This window comes from Cydia splendana, chromosome 10 (assembly GCF_910591565.1).
Source record: "Cydia splendana chromosome 10, ilCydSple1.2, whole genome shotgun sequence".
Taxonomy (NCBI): domain Eukaryota; kingdom Metazoa; phylum Arthropoda; class Insecta; order Lepidoptera; family Tortricidae; genus Cydia; species Cydia splendana.
Window position 1 is genome coordinate 15,038,536 of NC_085969.1, and position 17,606 is coordinate 15,056,141.

General features: G+C 36.6%; 1 protein-coding gene across 1 annotated transcript; it reads right to left on the minus strand.

Moving 5' to 3' along the window:
* Nucleotides 1–3,412: 3,412 nt before the first annotated feature.
* On the minus strand, nucleotides 3,413–15,202 carry LOC134794366 (T-complex protein 1 subunit theta). The gene is made up of 7 exons (XM_063766166.1): nucleotides 15,017–15,202; nucleotides 14,352–14,589; nucleotides 11,352–11,671; nucleotides 10,748–11,122; nucleotides 9,953–10,179; nucleotides 4,400–4,595; nucleotides 3,413–4,113 (listed from the first exon to the last, which is right to left on the minus strand). Exons 1-7 carry the CDS (start codon nucleotides 15,074–15,076, stop codon nucleotides 3,892–3,894), a joined length of 1,638 nt encoding a protein of 545 aa, XP_063622236.1. The 5' UTR covers nucleotides 15,077–15,202; the 3' UTR covers nucleotides 3,413–3,891.
* Nucleotides 15,203–17,606: the final 2,404 nt, after the last annotated feature.

Here is a 17,606-nt window from a genome sequence, read left to right on the forward strand (position 1 = left end):
TCATAAAGCATTGCAAAATTAGAAGATTTGCGCAATTGATTGGTCTATTAATATCTACTTGTCCAGCCGTGGAATGCGGCTGGCTGTACACGAAACAAATGGAACGTGTTAAATACTTAAATTTGAGAGGTCATGAAGATTTTGATAGGTACATGTCTATACCCGATTCTCTCCATTCAGATTTTGATTGGTGGATTAATGCTATTCGCGATTCAAGCCACCGTATCCGAGATGACCTATTTTCTATCGAAATCTTTTCTGACGCTTCTACGACGGGGTGGGGCGCAGCGTGCGGTGACCAGACGGCGAGCGGCCGGTGGTCCCAAGAGGAAAGCACCTTGCATATTAATCAACTGGAACTGCTGGCTGCATTTTTCGCCCTAAAAATATTTGCCAAAGATCGCTCCAGATGCCAAATACTTTTACGAGGCGACAACACTACAGCTATATCTTATATAAATCGAATGGGAGGTATCCAATACCCCCATCTCACAAAAGTGACTAAAGATCTGTGGCAGTGGTGTGAGGCTCGTAAAATTATGGTCGTGGCGTCTTACATAAAATCATCAGAAAACGTTATTGCGGACCAAGAATCTAGACGTTTTCACCCGGATGTGGAATGGGAACTTTCCCTTGCGGGCTACCAAATATTGATTAAAAATTTTGGGTATCCCAGTATTGATCTCTTTGCAAGTCGCATTAATAAAAAATGTGACAGGTACGTTTCTTGGAACAGAGACCCAGATGCATATGCATATGACGCGTTTACCATAGAATGGGATGAATTTTTCTTTTACGCATTCCCGCCAGTGTCTGTAATACTAAAAGCTCTGAGAAAAATCGTTACTGAAAAGGCAGAGGGTATCATGGTAGTCCCCGATTGGCCTACACAACCATGGTACCCCTTATTTAAGCGCCTTTTAGTGTCAAAATTATTAAAGATAAATTCTAAATACGCAGTAATATCTGATTCCAGCAACCGGAAGTCCGGAACATCCGGGCGAGCGTTACCCTGGTTGCCGGGGTTTTGTCAGCACGTCGCTATTGCAGCGGTGCGTCCCACAGTCTGCGGTGAATATCATGCTGGCATCGTTATCGGACAGCTCAATTAAGCAATACGATGTTTGTTTTAAACGCTGGTTTGATTTTTGTCTAAAGAACCAAATTGATGTATACGGTCCTTCAGTGCCAATGATTATAGAATTCTTAACAGAAATATTTAATTCAGGCGGAAAATACGGCACAATCAACAGCCACAGATCCGCTCTGTCGCTTATATTAGGACAAATAACAGATGATGATCGTATTAAACGCTTAGATCGTACTAAAAGCTTAGACCGCCTATGCCACGGTATAACGTAACATGGGATGCATCTAAGGTTCTTAATTATTTAGAATCATTTTATCCAAATGAAAGTTTACCATTCAATCAACTTTCAATGAAATGTGTAACTTTACTTGCTCTTGTGACAGCGCACAGAGTGCAGACACTGTCAAAAATTTGTATCAGTAATATAGTACATCTTTCTGACCAAATCATAATTAAAATATCTGAGATTATAAAAACATCTAGAGTGGGTGTCAACCAGCCAACTTTTTACTTACCTTATTTCGAAGAGCGCCCTCAAATATGTCCTGCTCGAACATTGATTGCTTATATCAACAGAACTAAAGATTTGCGTAAATCCGACTTGCTTTTTATAGGACTTAATAAGCCTCATAATTGCGTTAAGTCTCCAACACTTAGTCGTTGGATTAAGACAACTCTGAAAAATAGCGGAATTGACATCTCCATCTTTTCATCGCATAGTACAAGACATGCTTCTACATCTTTTGCTTACAAAGCGGGTGTAAGTTTGGACGCTATTAGAAAAGCTGCAGGATGGAGTGGCAATTCCACTACTTTTGCCAGGTTCTATAACAGAACTATTGTGGACGTTAACAATGAAAATACGGCATTTGCTAGATCCTTATGTTTGTCATAATTAATGAAGCACCTATTGAAGTATTTCAGTTGTATGATTTAATATTGATAAATCAGTATATTTAAGTGTAAGGGACACAAATCAAAAGATAATATGTTATTATTGACATATATAATTGTAATAAATCAGTATGAATGAACTTAAAGTTTATCAATTCTGATATTTCCTTCCATGCTCTCAACATCTACAATGTGTTCTATAATCTTAAATTACTAATATCGAGGACGAAACACGAGTATAATTAATGATTAAACGAACTTACCTGTAAGTGAAGTTCAATCATAATTATACGAAGGGTTTCGTCCGAAGATATTAGTAATGCAATGCCGCCCGCCCAGGCCCCTAGGAAATATCATAATTTGAGCTCTAAACTAAATGAAGAGGGGCGACCTGGGTAGGCCGGCGGAACCGTTACAAAAAAAAAAAAAAAAAAGGGGATGCCAGTATTGGCTACCTTTTTTCCCCTAAACAAGTGATGAGTGGTTACACTTTCGCGTAACTACAATGTGTTCTATAATCTTAAATTACTAATATCTTCGGACGAAACCCTTCGTATAATTATGATTGAACTTCACTTACAGGTAAGTTCGTTTAATCATTAATTAAAATCGACTTTTCACATCCCTAAAATAGCACACATATACGCTTTTACGCACACATACACAGCCTGGGCGCATCAAGAAAGGCAACACTTGATTTGAAGTCCACCTTGTCAACAGTATGGTTGTCCTTTTTTGACAAATGGCATTTTTAAAAGAGCGAGGAGAGAGAAGTGATACTAGTTGCTGCGCCGTCAAAGTGAACAGATAACGTTGGGGTCTTGATCTTTATAGTATTATATATCTATGCCTCTAACGAAATCTTTTGTATGGACTACGTTACGTACAAATTATGTGCAAATAGCCATACATTTGACGTAACCCTCCCCCGCAAAAATCGGCAGACTGTTTTGTACAGAAAATGACAACCATGGCGTCTCCAGTTACTAAATGCTCTAAGATAAAAGCGGTTTACTGACATTTTTTTTTCAACGATTTGAACAAGTCTACAAAAGATATACAAAAGTTTCGGTTTCGGCGAAAAGACATGTTTTGGTTGGACACTAGTTTTTAAGCCCCCTACTGGTGTGGACTAGAGCGCGTATCGCGGCGCGAAGCACGAGTGTGAGCGGGCTTTACGCGGAAGAAAGGTCACATTTTCCGAAAGCCCAATCTAATATTTGAACCATAAAGTGGATTTCTAAGGTTGAAATTATACTGGCACGTATGTGGTCGATAAATTACACTATGCTTATGCCCCCAACGTTGTCTGGCCTACTACCGCCAAAATCGAAATTCTATAAGGATAAAAAACTAGACACACCTTACATACCTCGACATGTCAAATGAAAGAGACGGCAGGAAAATTCTCGTAATAAAACAACGGCAACACTTGTGTAAAATTGTATTTTTTGTAGTGCCACAAACGCATTTTTGTGACATAGAGACCAATACATAGTTTTAAAGTTTTAAGCTCTGGAAATCATTAAATTTTAGTTCAGTATCATAACTTGATAGAAAAACATTTCAGTTGCATAGGTCATGAAACTCAGGTGCACCATTATCATCTTTAGTGCATAATATAATTATTAAATTACCACATTCAAAGCTAATATGTAACTTAGAGAATTATTGTTAATGTAAAGTTAAGAAAATAAACTGCAAGTTGTATTGCTAAAGTAAAATACTTGTTTTAGTATAAAGACAAGTTCACATTACGCTCTTAGTTTGCGGCTGACGATAATCACTGCTTGGTTCACATATGTATAAATGTATGCATTAGTGTTTGTGTATGTGTGTAACCGGTTGTAACCACCACGCTGCTGACTAGGAGCCTAATGTAAACACGCCATAGAGTAGCGTAAGTATTAAGATTCGTCGTCACTGCCTTGCGGTTGCCTCGCCTTGGGTCCGCCGGCGCGCTTGGCCATGATGATCTGGTCCACCTTGAGGATGGTGGTGGCCGCCTCCACGGCGTACTTGAGGCCCCATCGCTTGAGTACGAAGGCGTCGAAGATGCCCTTTTCTTTGGCGTCACATACGCCGTTATTTTCCGATTCGATGTCGTATCCGGCGTTCTTGTTCCCTTCCTGCGAGTTATAAAAACATCGAATGAATCTATCAAAAATAACATGAATTTAACAAAACTAATTTCTACAAACAGTTGGAATTCTCAACTGTACCATTACTCGGTTGCACACCTCAACGGAGACAGAAGAATTTGATTTGAAGTCTTTATACATTTCACATTTAGGCAAGACCAACCGGTAAGTTCTTATAGTAAGGTAAAAATTAGGTATGAAAAAAAAGATCAGGTTAGGCGTTTATTCCGATTACTACATTAAGTACTAAGTCCGGGTAGGAGCCCGTTAATACCTTGTGAGCTTTGTATATGTTGTTGATGACCTCGGTGGCGTTGGCGCCCGTGTTCTCGGCGAGCGCGCGCGGCACGGCCTCGAGCGCGAGCGCGAACTTGCGCACGGCGTACTGCGCCAGCCCGGGCAGCGTGTCCGCGTGCTGCAGCAGCCGCGCCGCCAGCGCGATCTCCGTCGCTCCGGCGCCGGGCACGAACCTGTAAGCCGAACCCAATTATTAACCTTTCGAGGCTCCCGACGCCTCTTCGTTTTATACTAACCGTCCGCGACGGTCAAATGGTTATCCTGTCATAATTTTTTTTAATGTATTAATGTAAAGATATCCTCCTCATCTTAGCTCTTTCCCTATCGCATATTAAAGATACCCAAATCGTTCTGAGGAGGGAAGTGCATAATGTACAGTCAGCTGCAGAGATATGTGACCCCCCTGAATCGAAAACTTTAACTCGCCGCTCGGCAGGCCGAGACTCAGTATTCCAATCAATTCTTACAAAAATTGTATTTCTCCGATGCTTTCAACGTCCGCTAGTGGGAATCGATCCTTGGACCTCAGCGATATGTCTGGCCTTACTATGCCATACTTTAGACCGGCCCTCATTCCACTGGGCTACGGGAGCGCTTGCTTAAGGATGTGAAAATTTGAACCAGTAGCAGGCGGCGCCGTAGACGCAAATGATTCCAACTATTATTATATATGCGTCCCTGTTTAGCAAGCTTGTGTTACAATATACAGTGAAACCTGGATAAGTGAGACTTCAAGGGACGAGCAGATTTGTCTCACTTAAAGAGGTATTCCACTTACCCAGGCTCTCAGTTAGCCAGGTACAAATAAATTTCTGACTCATTTACAGAGGGTCCCATTAATAGAGGTGAGAATAAAGGATATATCTCAGTTATAGAGGTGGTTAATACGGTATTTTGTAATTATCTTTAAATGTTTAGGTAAAATAATCCTTGTCACTAAATATTCTTAAGTCTTTTTAAATATTTCTTTGAATTTATTTTGAATGAATAGATTTTTTCAATTAAATTTTATACGGACTTAATTGCGTCTTAGAAATATATTAAATGAAAATTTGTTTATTCTTGTTACTTATCAAGATTTTAGCTTTCGTTTCGATAGTTTTAACTACATAAAGTAACTAAATGAAACTTGAAGTCGTTTAGACACAATTAAGCAAATGCGGAATTTGTGGATAGACTAAGATTTAGTAAGAATACGGAAATAGATCAATAAAGTCCAAGTTAGAGAGGTCATAGATTGACGTTATCTCAGATACAGAGGTAATTCGTATAAAATTAAAATAAAACAATTAGGAAAATGTAATCTTATAAATACAGTCTCAGTAAAAGAGGTAAAATACACTCTCTGTCTCAATTATAGAGGTAAATGTGACTATAAAATCACAACAACTAATCTCAGTTATAGAGGTTCGTTTTATCTCACTAACAGAGGTAATTCAGTGCTAAAGTGTCGGGACCGCACCATGAGTCCCAGCTATAGAGGTTTCTCACTTATCCAGGTCCCACTTAACCAGGTTTCACTGTAGTATTGTCTTGGTTTATCAATATTTTCCTGCCCTCATATTATTTTCGAAGGCGACTAACAACGACTTTAAGTAATTATATTTAAGGTTGAAGATCTGGAGTAATTCAGTTTTGTGATTTCGTGTAGAAAAATACAATTTGAGGGCAAGTAATAATTTACGATCTAAGTGATTCCTACCGTGTGTCAAAGCAATTACATTTAGTGACCTTTGTCTTTGAATTCTTAATCAATTAATTTAATAGCCCACGCCCGATTCTAATTTCGAACAACAATATGGTGCGATTAACAGTTTTTCTTAAAGCCAAAATCGTAAATCTCTGGGAAGATAACAAAAGTATCAAGGAAATAGCACGAAAGTTGAATATTACGGTAAGTAACTATTGTGACTAATGATTTTTTTTCTGTTTGAATGTAGCATATTGTATTACCTAATAAGATAAACCAACAGATATATTGTGTGTGGGTATATAATAAAAAGAGTTTTTTGAATTGGGGCTGTTTAGAGAAATCCCAAACAAATAAAACACATCGGGAGTATTTTTGTGAAAGTAAGTTAGTCGTAGCTAAAAATTCGGTTTACTATTTAATTGTGTTTTAACTTTATTTTAAAGAATTGTCCCATCTTCTGTATCTTATGAACCGCAACATTATAGTTAAAATCTTCGCAGTGTATATTTCTGTTACATAAGATAATATTAATACCTATAAAATTTAAAAGGGGTCCATGTGATGTTTTATTGCATATTTAGGACGGTTTTAAATGCAGTTATTTTAAACATGTAAACAACAAACTTGTAAAATTGTATAGTTACAATATATGCAAGATAGACTCAACAAATTTCAATCAAAACGGTATAAAATATATACACTAAATATTTCTCTCATATATTTTTTATAATGAAACGTTCTCCTCTTACACAGCATTAGAAACATACTATAGATTGTTTTATACGTATTTTTATTTGCAGAGAGACACGGTTCGTAGGTGGGTAAGACGTTACCAAAAACAGGGAGACGTGGAATGTGAGAAACCAGGCCCTCGTCCTTCGGCTTACACTGAACAATCTGAGCGGCATCGTAATATAGTGCAAATTCATACTGATGCTCCGTTTACCAGCACTCGCTCCACTGCGGAAACTTTTGAAGTGTCACTTAGCACGGTTAGAAGACACCTTCATGCTGCTAACATACACCATTTTAAACCAGCCAAAAAGATAAAGTTAACAGAAGCTCATCGAAACGAACGTGTAGGGTTCGCACAAAAATACGAAAATTTCGATTGGGAGAATGAAATCGTAATTTTTACGGACGAAAAATGTTTTAAGTCCGACAAAGATGGCCGAAAAATATTGTGGCGGAGAAGCGGGGAGAGATTTAACCCCAAAAATGTGCTAGACCTTAGAACAAGCGGAAGGATAACGTTAGGTAAAATATATACTTTTTTATGTTATGGGTATGAGAATAGATATTTATAAGTAAATGATATTTATCACAAAAATTATTTTCAGCGTATTACGGATGGATGTCTTCCATGGGCCCTGGTGAGCTTGTAGAGGTAAGAGGAGAAGTAGGAGGACGAATGAACGGTGAGCGATACCTTGAGGTATTGCGTGACGTAATGATGCCATCAGTTCGCGTCGCCTACCCTGAGGGCCAAATTTATTTAGTGCAAGACAATAGTGCCGTGCATCGTTCGCGTATAGTTCAAGACTGGTTGTCTTCTCAGGCGGACATTACAGTCTTCGATTGGCCTTCTAAAAGTCCTGACCTGAACCCAATTGAGAACTTGTGGGGTCAAATGGTGCTTAACTGGGACCCTACCCAGGTCAGATCCAAAAAAAACCTAGACGACGAAGTTCACAGGACCTGGGAATTGTTGAGGAACTCGAACACTTGTTCAAACATGGTGGCGAGCATGAAAAGCCGACTCAAACAAGTCGAAGAAAGTGATGGATACCCTCTTCGCTATTGATTAATGAAAAAAATATACCTACTGTGTTTCCATTTGTGTTCTGGGTCTTTCTCCACTATTGGCGAAATAATTGTGTAAATAAGTTAAAGCAAATTAATAAGACATGTTGAAATTATATAAGGTCGAAAATAGGTCGACATATTTCGACTTTAATGACGTGGTAACTCTATGTAAGTATTCAAATAAATTAAAATAACTAAACTTATTAGAAAGTAATCACATTTTTTTTTAAATACCTACAGTTAACTTTATGGATGAGTCAGATTGTTCAAATATTAACTCATTATTTTTTCCCTAACTAACAGGCCTCGATAATAGTCTTCTAAACAAAAAAAGAGACCCACGGTTTCAAAAACAGTTCCCTGTAATTTAAAATAACATAAGCACAATCGTATCGTCACATTTTAGACAGTAATATAATTTAGCAACTACGGTTGCAAACAGTATTTTTTTTATAAAATACATATTTTAATTTATCGGCAATTTAAAATTAACTAAACAGGGAACTGTATCGAATCCGGCCCATTTAGTGGAGAAAGCCCTTGTATTATAATTGTTTTAAAGTGCCGACGGTTACAGGAGATGAATATTGTTATCTTTGATAACATGTGGTTTCTCGCTGTAACGTCAAAGTTCGTTTAGATTATTTCAATCAGAAAGAAAAGTAACGTTGTGGTATATTGTCATATAATATGGTCCAATCTAAAATTGATTCTAATTTACGTCTACAAGTTTTCCTGTTGTCAACAAGATTGTAACTGAAAGTATTTTTTTTATACTGTACTGAAGTTATCGGATTTGTTTATATATAATAATTATTATGCGTTTTTTGCAAGACTCAACACATATTTACATAGGTGTAAGAAAACATGACATTGGTATTTAAGGTGCAACCACACATTGCTTAAATACGGAACCCTAAAAACGGTGACGGTCTGGAAATTCAGATGTATGAAAATCAATATACGCGTGCCGTTCGCGTCATGTCTTTTCCATACTTTTGCATGCGATCAAAAATGTGTGTGGTCGCACCTTTAGAAAGTAAACGACCAACGTGCCAACTGACAATCAATACATTATAAACAAAATTACTTTGGTAAACCACCACGTTACTTATTTAACACACCAAAAAAAATGCTGAGACATTGTTACTTTGAAGATTAAAAAGCTGAAGGTATTTACTTCTTAATTTTACATAATTCAAATTGCTTTAAAACCCCTTCAGATGTTGGCTTATCTACATATGTATTGTATAAGATATACAGTGTAACAATAACACTTTTACACTGTTATTTCAAGCTTGTTTTTTGTGATGTAATCATCTGCTGGCTGGCCAGATCATATTAATAAAATAAAACTATCTCAAAATTCTAATTCACAGGAAACCAATTTACTATTGTAGATCATGCCATTGACGAAGACATGCGCCTTGGTTCCTATTATCATGTTATTAACGGTTAAATTTGACAAATCTGCGCGTCTTCGTGGATGTAGCGATCTATACCCGCGTGATACCCGCACTATTGATTTTGTAAACAATATTTTTATAAATTAATAAAAAATGATCATCATCTATAGATTTTTTATTTACATATAATAAGACATATATTTTTTTAATTATGTTATAATATAACACTAACACTGTTATAATATAACATAATTATGCATAAAAAAAATAAAACATCAAATAAAAAATAAACATTAAAATCCCCAGGCCAAGGTTCGAACTACTAACCTTACGATTCATAGTCAATGCTGCTAACCGTTAAGCCACACGGCCGTTTGCTTTTCTGACGAAATTATTGTTCTAGGTATGACTGGCAGGAAGGATTTTTTAAATTTCTTTCTAATACTTACCTTTATCGTCATCTTTTTTTTGTATAGTTGTCATACAAAATTTTTAAATGTTTGTTTAAATTATGCAATTCAGTTAATAAAAAAAAAAGTATGGTCTTTATGAGATTTGAACCAGGAACCGTAGAAATGCCTTATTCTTGGGGGGGTCACATAACTCTGAAGCTGACTGTACATACCGCCCATCTCTAGCACTGTTCTTGAATGTGTTGACGCCATCATCGATAGCTCGCTCAATATCGTCCATGTAGTTGTCGGTGGAGCCTCTGATGAGGACAGTGGAGATGCGAGACTCTGTGCTCTCCATGCGGAATATGACAACGCGGGTGTCACCCACTTCGTCTACGGCAACTATGTCGCAGTAGCCGAGTTCTTGGGATGTGGGGGTGGTCAGTCTGGGTAGTACCTGAAAAAATAATAAACATGAATAAAATTTTTGAAAAAGACATTTTTACCATTTACATTTCCTGATTTATCTTTTTATTCAGGCTGCATACGTTATTTTTGGGTAGTTGGAATAATTATGAATTAATTCACAAATTAGATTTCCTTATGCTGCCCTCCTATCCTAAACCAAATAGTATTATCTCAATAACAAAATTTATTTTGAAAATTTAATTATTATCTATAGAAACTAAAGTATAGGATAGCAATGAATGTTCTTTTGAAATAGCGCTATTTGGCTTAGTAGGGCAGTATGGCTTAAGGGATGTTATTCATAATTTAGATCTTAATGCTGTATTTAATGTTATTAATTAAATTGCCTGTAAACATTTTTACATGGTCTCATTCTGAATAACAATTTAATTTATCAGTGTTATAACACTACCACCAATATAAATAATGGCATGATTAACAGTATAAACTGTAACTATACTATTTGTACTTATACTGAGGAGGACCGCATCTTCGAGTTTTCTTATTTTTTTAGTAATTCCTTAATAATTTTAATTTCATAACACGACGATACTTACAGTAGCATTAACAGTTTTAGCAACACGTCTGAGGTCGAATTTTGATGGAAGACGTACAGCCATTATTCCATATTTGTTCAACAAGTGCAGTGCCATGTCACCAAACTTCGCGCCCGCTACAATAACCTTTACACCAGTGTCGGCAATATCTTTGATTTGTTTCTCCAAAAGAGATTCCTCGCCTCTGCTAAAGTTGAGAAGTTCATCAGCGCTTTTGATGAGGACTGTTCCTTTGGTCTCTGTTTGGGTAATGTCAATGGGGCATGAGTATATGGCTATCTTAGCTTTCTTGGCAGATGTGACATCTCCTTCGACTTCGCGCTTGAAAACCATTCCCGAGAGTACATCAGACTGCAGGAGACCAGCTCCAAGAATCTGGAATTGTAAAGTATTTTGATAGCTGTTTTCTTTTGTTAAGCCAAGAGATCCTAGTAAAATCCCTTAAAACTTGATGATGATGGTGATGAATTCAAACCTGACAAAAGAGATCATTAGGATATCACTAGCAAATGATGATTAACCCTTGTACAAAATTTTCCTATATTAAAAATAAAAACACCACACAGTTTAGTGGGACACCAAAGTAGGCTTAAAAAAGTGTTACCTTGCAAATTCTGACATTGTCCACATTGAATGTAGTTTTCTCTGGCAGGATGGCAATGCATGCCTTAGCAACAAGTCCAGCAATGAAATCTTCGTTGCCATATTGTTTTGCCATGATAGCTGGCCTCACAATCTTAATAACTTCCTCTGTGTTTTTGATATCCTTGATCTCATGGCAGACAAGATCAGGTAAGATTTCAAGGCACTTTTCAAGGGCAGTTTCATAGCCTTCAGCAATCTCGCTGGTGGTCACACCAAGACGGAGAAGTTCTTCTGCTGCTTCCAGGAGAGCTCCAGATATTACAATGACAAAGTTGGTACCTAAAAACCAGAGGTGGTGTTAAAAAAAATCATTTACTTCATTGAGTAAAAGAAAAATCACCAGCCTATAATTATATCCCACAGACCTCCTTTTATTGTATGTGTTTGCCCACATAGGGCTATAGTGCCCATTCTATTAGAAAAAAAAATATGTCCATGCATTTAATGGGTCATCCATTAATTACATCACACGTTTAGGGGGGGGGGGGCAAGAAAATGTGACATGTTGTGACAAGGTGGAGAGGGGAGTCACAAACATTGTGACGTCACTTTAACTTCATCAGTAACCAAAATTTTATTATAATCATTTTATTTCCTGTACAGTTCAAAAACAAGTTTTTGGAACGATAATCGTTTTTATTTGTTTAATTTTTTTTCATAATCAGTTTTGGGTTATAAAGGCCATAGTCGGTTTTCCATAGTAAGTTGGCCCTTAAACCAATTTGATTCGGGTTATTTTTTGAGGGTACAGTCACCTGCAATAATATGTTACTCTTCGAAGGCCGCAAAAATATGTGACACGCTTTTATGGCTCTACAAATAAGATCGTGTCAGATATTTATGCGGCCTTCGTTGAGTAACATATTAATGCAGGTGACTGTACCTCTTATGGTGAAGGATATTTTTGCTGAGTATCAACATCCTACTAGTGACAGTTTTTGACTTATGATTTTTAAATTTTTTTTCTTTAATGTATTGTTTATCGGGATGTATTCAAGCGATTTGCTTAATTTTTCTAAATAGTGTTCTTTACTTAGGTATGCATCTATACTCAAAAAACGAATACCAGTTGTCATATAAAGAAAAAGAGAAAAAAAGTTAAATAAAATAAAACATTTTTTTATGTCGTGGTGAAGTAGTGACACCTCTAATTTTTTTTTCTAGTCGTAGGCCAGACATTGGCCTACTACTTGCTTAAATATCAAAATTTTCCAAATGGTACTTCCTGTCAAAAATTAGCAATGTTTGAATGTGTGTGGTCAAGTTCTATACTCAATCGGTGTTTTTCAATGTAGTAAGTATACAAACATTAAGTTGTCATTAGTATTTTACTCTTAAATACGACAACCTGATAAGAAACATAATCAAAGAGTTTGTATACTACATTGAAAAACACGGACTGAGTACAGAACTTACCACACACATTGCTAATTTTTGACAGGAAGTACCGTTTGGAAAATTTTGATATTTAGGCAAGTAGTAGGCCAATGTCTGGCCTACAACTAGAAAAAAAAACCGGGCAAGTGCGAGTCGGACTCGCGCACGAAGGGTTCCGTACCATAATGCAAAAAAAAAAGCAAAAAAAAAACGGTCACCCATCCAAGTACTGACCACTCCCGACGTTGCTTAACTTTGGTCAAAAATCACGTTTGTTGTATGGGAGCCCCATTTAAATCTTTATTTTATTCTATTTTTAGTATTTGTTGTTATAGCGGCAACAGAAATACATCATCTGTGAAAATTTCAACTGTCTAGCTATCACGGTTCGTGAGATACAGCCTGGTGACAGACGGACGGACGGACGGACGGACGGACAGCGAAGTCTTAGTAATAGGGTCCCGTTTTACCCTTTGGGTACGGAACCCTAATTAGAGGTGTCACTACTTCACCACGACAAAAAAATGTTTTATTTTTTTAAACCTTTTTTTTCCTTTTTTTTTATATGACAACTGGTATTCGTTTTTGAGTATAGATGCATACCTAAATAAAGAACACTATTAAAAAAAATTAAGCAAATCGCTTGAATACATTCCGATAAACAATACATTAAAGAAAAAAAATCATAAGTCAAAAACTGTCACTAGTAGGATGTTGATACTCAGCAAAAATATCCTTCACCATAAGGGGTACTCACAAAAAAAACCCGAATCAAATTGGTTTAAGGGCCAACTTACTATGGCCTTTACTAATATTTTGTCAAAAAATTAATAATACTTAATTCGATTTGCCGATTTCGTTGAAAAAATGTGACGTCACACCAGGGGTTTGCCAAATGTGACCAAGTGTGGCAAGGAGGGGGGGAGGGGTAAAAAAACCTTGAAATTCGTGTGACGTAATTAATGGATGACCCCTAAGCCTAATTTGAAGTGACACTGTCTTAATGTGAGGAGCATGGACACTTATGTTAATGTTAAGATATACTCCTCATCTTAGCGCTTTCCCAGTCACATCTTAAAGATACCTATAAAATAAGCTTTATTGAGCTTACTGTGGGGCTAGGTTGAGTTGTGTAACATTGTTGTATAGACTATATCCACTCACATGCTTGATATTTTTCAGTGACCTCTATTATTATAATAAAATAAGGGTGACAGCTGGTAGCTACAGTTACCAAAAGCAAGTGAGTGGATATCAGCACTACGTTGAAAAAATCTTGTATCTCTCACTGCTACTCAATGTTAAACGGCAGTAACTATGTATGCATCCCATACATAGATACGAGATACCACATTTAGCCACAGCTACCAGCTTTTTTCAAAGTAGTCTCAATATGTATAGTTACATATCAATCTTGTACCTATCTTGTGTTATAGATATTTTTCTTGTAATGAAATATTTTGTAAACGTTTCTCGGCGCATTTGTATTTTTACTGTAATGCCGTGTAAACATAATTGTATTAAATAAATTAAATAAATAAATAAATAATCAGTAATTTAAAATCACTAAAAAAGAAAGTACCATCTCCAACTTCAGCATCTTGCATCTGACTGCCCAGGACCATAAGCTTGGCTGCAGGGTGCTCGACATCCAGTTCTCTGATAATGGTGCCAGCATCACTCGTCACGAACTGCTTGTCAATGTGGTTGATGATCATTTTGTTCATGCCATTTGGACCATAGGCAGAGCGCACACTTTGTGCAAATTGCTTACAAGCAGTTATGTTTCGGTATACAGCTTCTTCTAAACCAGAAAACATCTGAAAATCGCAAGTAGCATGGTGAACGGTACTTACAAATTAATGTCGATATATCTTTAAACATGCTCGTCTGATCCGCAAGTTTACATAAATAAAAATTATGTTATTGAATTAAGCATTGTTATTATAAACCATACATACTACATATTCCCATGGTAAATGCTTAAAGAATGCATTTCTCAGTTAAAATTAAAAAGAAATAGGTATTAATACTGATCATAGTAACGACGAACCCAGTAGAATCCAATTATTTTGCAAAATAATAATAAGTTAATCAATTCAAGTAGTGTTCTCGACAATTTGCAACTCAGTAAAGCATTAAACATATGAATTAGGGCAGTATATTATGTACATAAAGAAATAAAAGGAAAAATAAAACCATAATTTCCGATACACATGACATGAGAGAAGTAAGGTTATAATTTACCCGTGCTCCATCTTTCATCATTGAGGGTACACCCGGGGCTCTTGGAACATGTAAAGCCATCTTTTTGGATTATTGAAACAACTTCAACTTAAAACCCAACAACTATATTTCAATTCAGTTACGAACAAAAAGATAGTGAACAAAATGAATCACACGACCGACACCGACATTAACCACAGATAAGATAAAATCTACATCATATCTACATGCATGCTACCAATCGGCCATATCAATGTACTGGATAAACGCAATAACGCCAACTCAATGAACAAAACTATAAAAATATTAGTATGGCAAGCTAACTTTGTCAATAGAAAAAAACGCAAAATTCAAAATTTGTTGAGAGATTGATCCTCCCATATTAAACAAAATTAATATAGTTGGTCAAACCAAGTTGTCAGTCAGTAAGAACCAGGAAAACTATACCTACTCATCCTTTTCTTTTGGGTGCTAGTACTAGTGTAAGACAAAACTAGTATGATTCTCTCTGTCTATGATTGAAATGAGACAGTTCTTTGACAAACTATAGTTTATGTTATCCGTGGGCACGGCACCTACATTTTTCAAATATGTCGCTTTCTTGTACTAAGAAAGCTGGATTGCCAGGGTATAATTAGAGGGCTTCTCGTAGACTCTTGCCTTATTTTTCTTCTATGGCAACTAATTTGGTAACTTTTGTCTCGTTCTAATATACTTCCATCTTACTCTGTTGTGTTTTAAATCCACCTGTCTTCGAGCATCACCGGCTTCCGACACGTCCACCTATAGAGCCCTTTTGCCTAGATTCCTGCTCCTGGGACACCAGACATCCTACCGTCAACATCGAAAACCTTTATTTGCCTCTCTGTCGCTCGAATATTGAAGAGCGATAGAGAGGCAGATAATGCAATGCAATTCCAATGTGAAGTCTTTATTATCATGAGTATTTGTAGGCAAAATTACTACATAAGGACTAGGGGCCGATTGCATAACAACTTGTAATTAATTCATATTAGCGGAAGTCTCTTTCCAATTCCATTCATTAGAAAGTTATGCAATAGAATAGCCCCTAGGAAGTCTTAATACTTTTAACACTTCCTTTACTTAATAACTTTTGCTGCTGGCTGTACCTCAGGGCAATAATCGTTTTGTAGATAGGTACGAGCAACTTGCAACGGATGTAGGGGTTCTTAGTTTAGAAATGGTGGAGAATTAAAAGGAGGTATAGGTATTATAATTATTATTGATAAGGCGCATTTGACATACCAAACTATTTATTCATAAAAATATACCGTACATTCAGGTTATAATCTAACAGTCGATTATGATATCACTAAAAATAAGTCTGTGAATAAGTAATTAAGTACGAATTAGTACCAAATAGTAGTTATAATAAAGATGATTTTCCATCCAAAGTAAAAACAGACAGTTATTAAACAATGAAATCATGTTTAATAGTATTTTATACAATAGTGATATAATAGAGAGTTTTTCAGTCGAGTACCGTGTTTAGGCAACGAAGCTTGCTGAGTTGCCTAAGTAAGGTACGAGATTGAAAAGATTGATTATATCACTATTGTATACAATACTTTTTCTACTAGTCAACAAAATAATTTTACTTTAAACTAGTAGAATCATACAAATAAACCAAACCAAAAGTATACAGCTAAATTCGCGAACAGCCGCGATACCTTCATACTGGTACGCGACCCGGCCGCCGCGCCCCGCGCCCTACGGCAGGCTGGTCAACGACACCTTCTCGTAACTCACGAGGCCCTGGTACTCGCTCCGCGCTAAATTCAATTTTTAGACAGTTGTTTTCTTGATTTTGGCCACCGTAGCCTATGGAGACTAACAAGCAACACTAAGTGGTTTTCGTAGTCTATGGATGTTGCTATATTAAGGGTGTCACATGCGCGTTTCTGACTTATGAACCAATTGTTTCTACTATACAACCTAAACTAATGAATTTGAGCTATGGTTTTGTTTCGTCCTCTTGATCGCGGCGAGCTGTGATTGGTCAATTTCATTATAGTTGACTAAACTGTATCGATATGAATATTATAGTTGAGTTGGGAGCCCATACATTAAAAATACCCAATTGCAGTTTGGTATAAGAAATCTTAATTCATGAATTACAGTCGACTAGTAGAAAAATCGTATTTTTATGTTTAGGGTACAAACAGCAACATCGGTAGACCTTATTACAAAAGGCATAAGGTCCACCGATATACAGTTAACAGTGTGGGCGATGGTAGGTACATATGTGATTATGTAGGTACAGTCAACTGTAAAAATATGGGTGCACAAATCATCTCAAAAATATGTGCCATAGCTCTTATGTCAGCGAATTAAGAACTATGGGACATATTTTTGAATAAGTTGGCTACACCCATATTTTTACAGTTGACTGTACACTAGATACTTCTAATTGTGCGACCGACTAAGTTTTGTCAATACCGTTCTCTGGAAAATTACGTAGCGTCTGTAGTAAGAGTGTATTGTTATATACAGGGTGATCAATCCAAATGGGTCAGTATGGAGAAGTCAGAAACTATGAGAGATAGCGAAATCTGTTCTTAGGAACCATGGCTTCGATTTTAGATTTAAT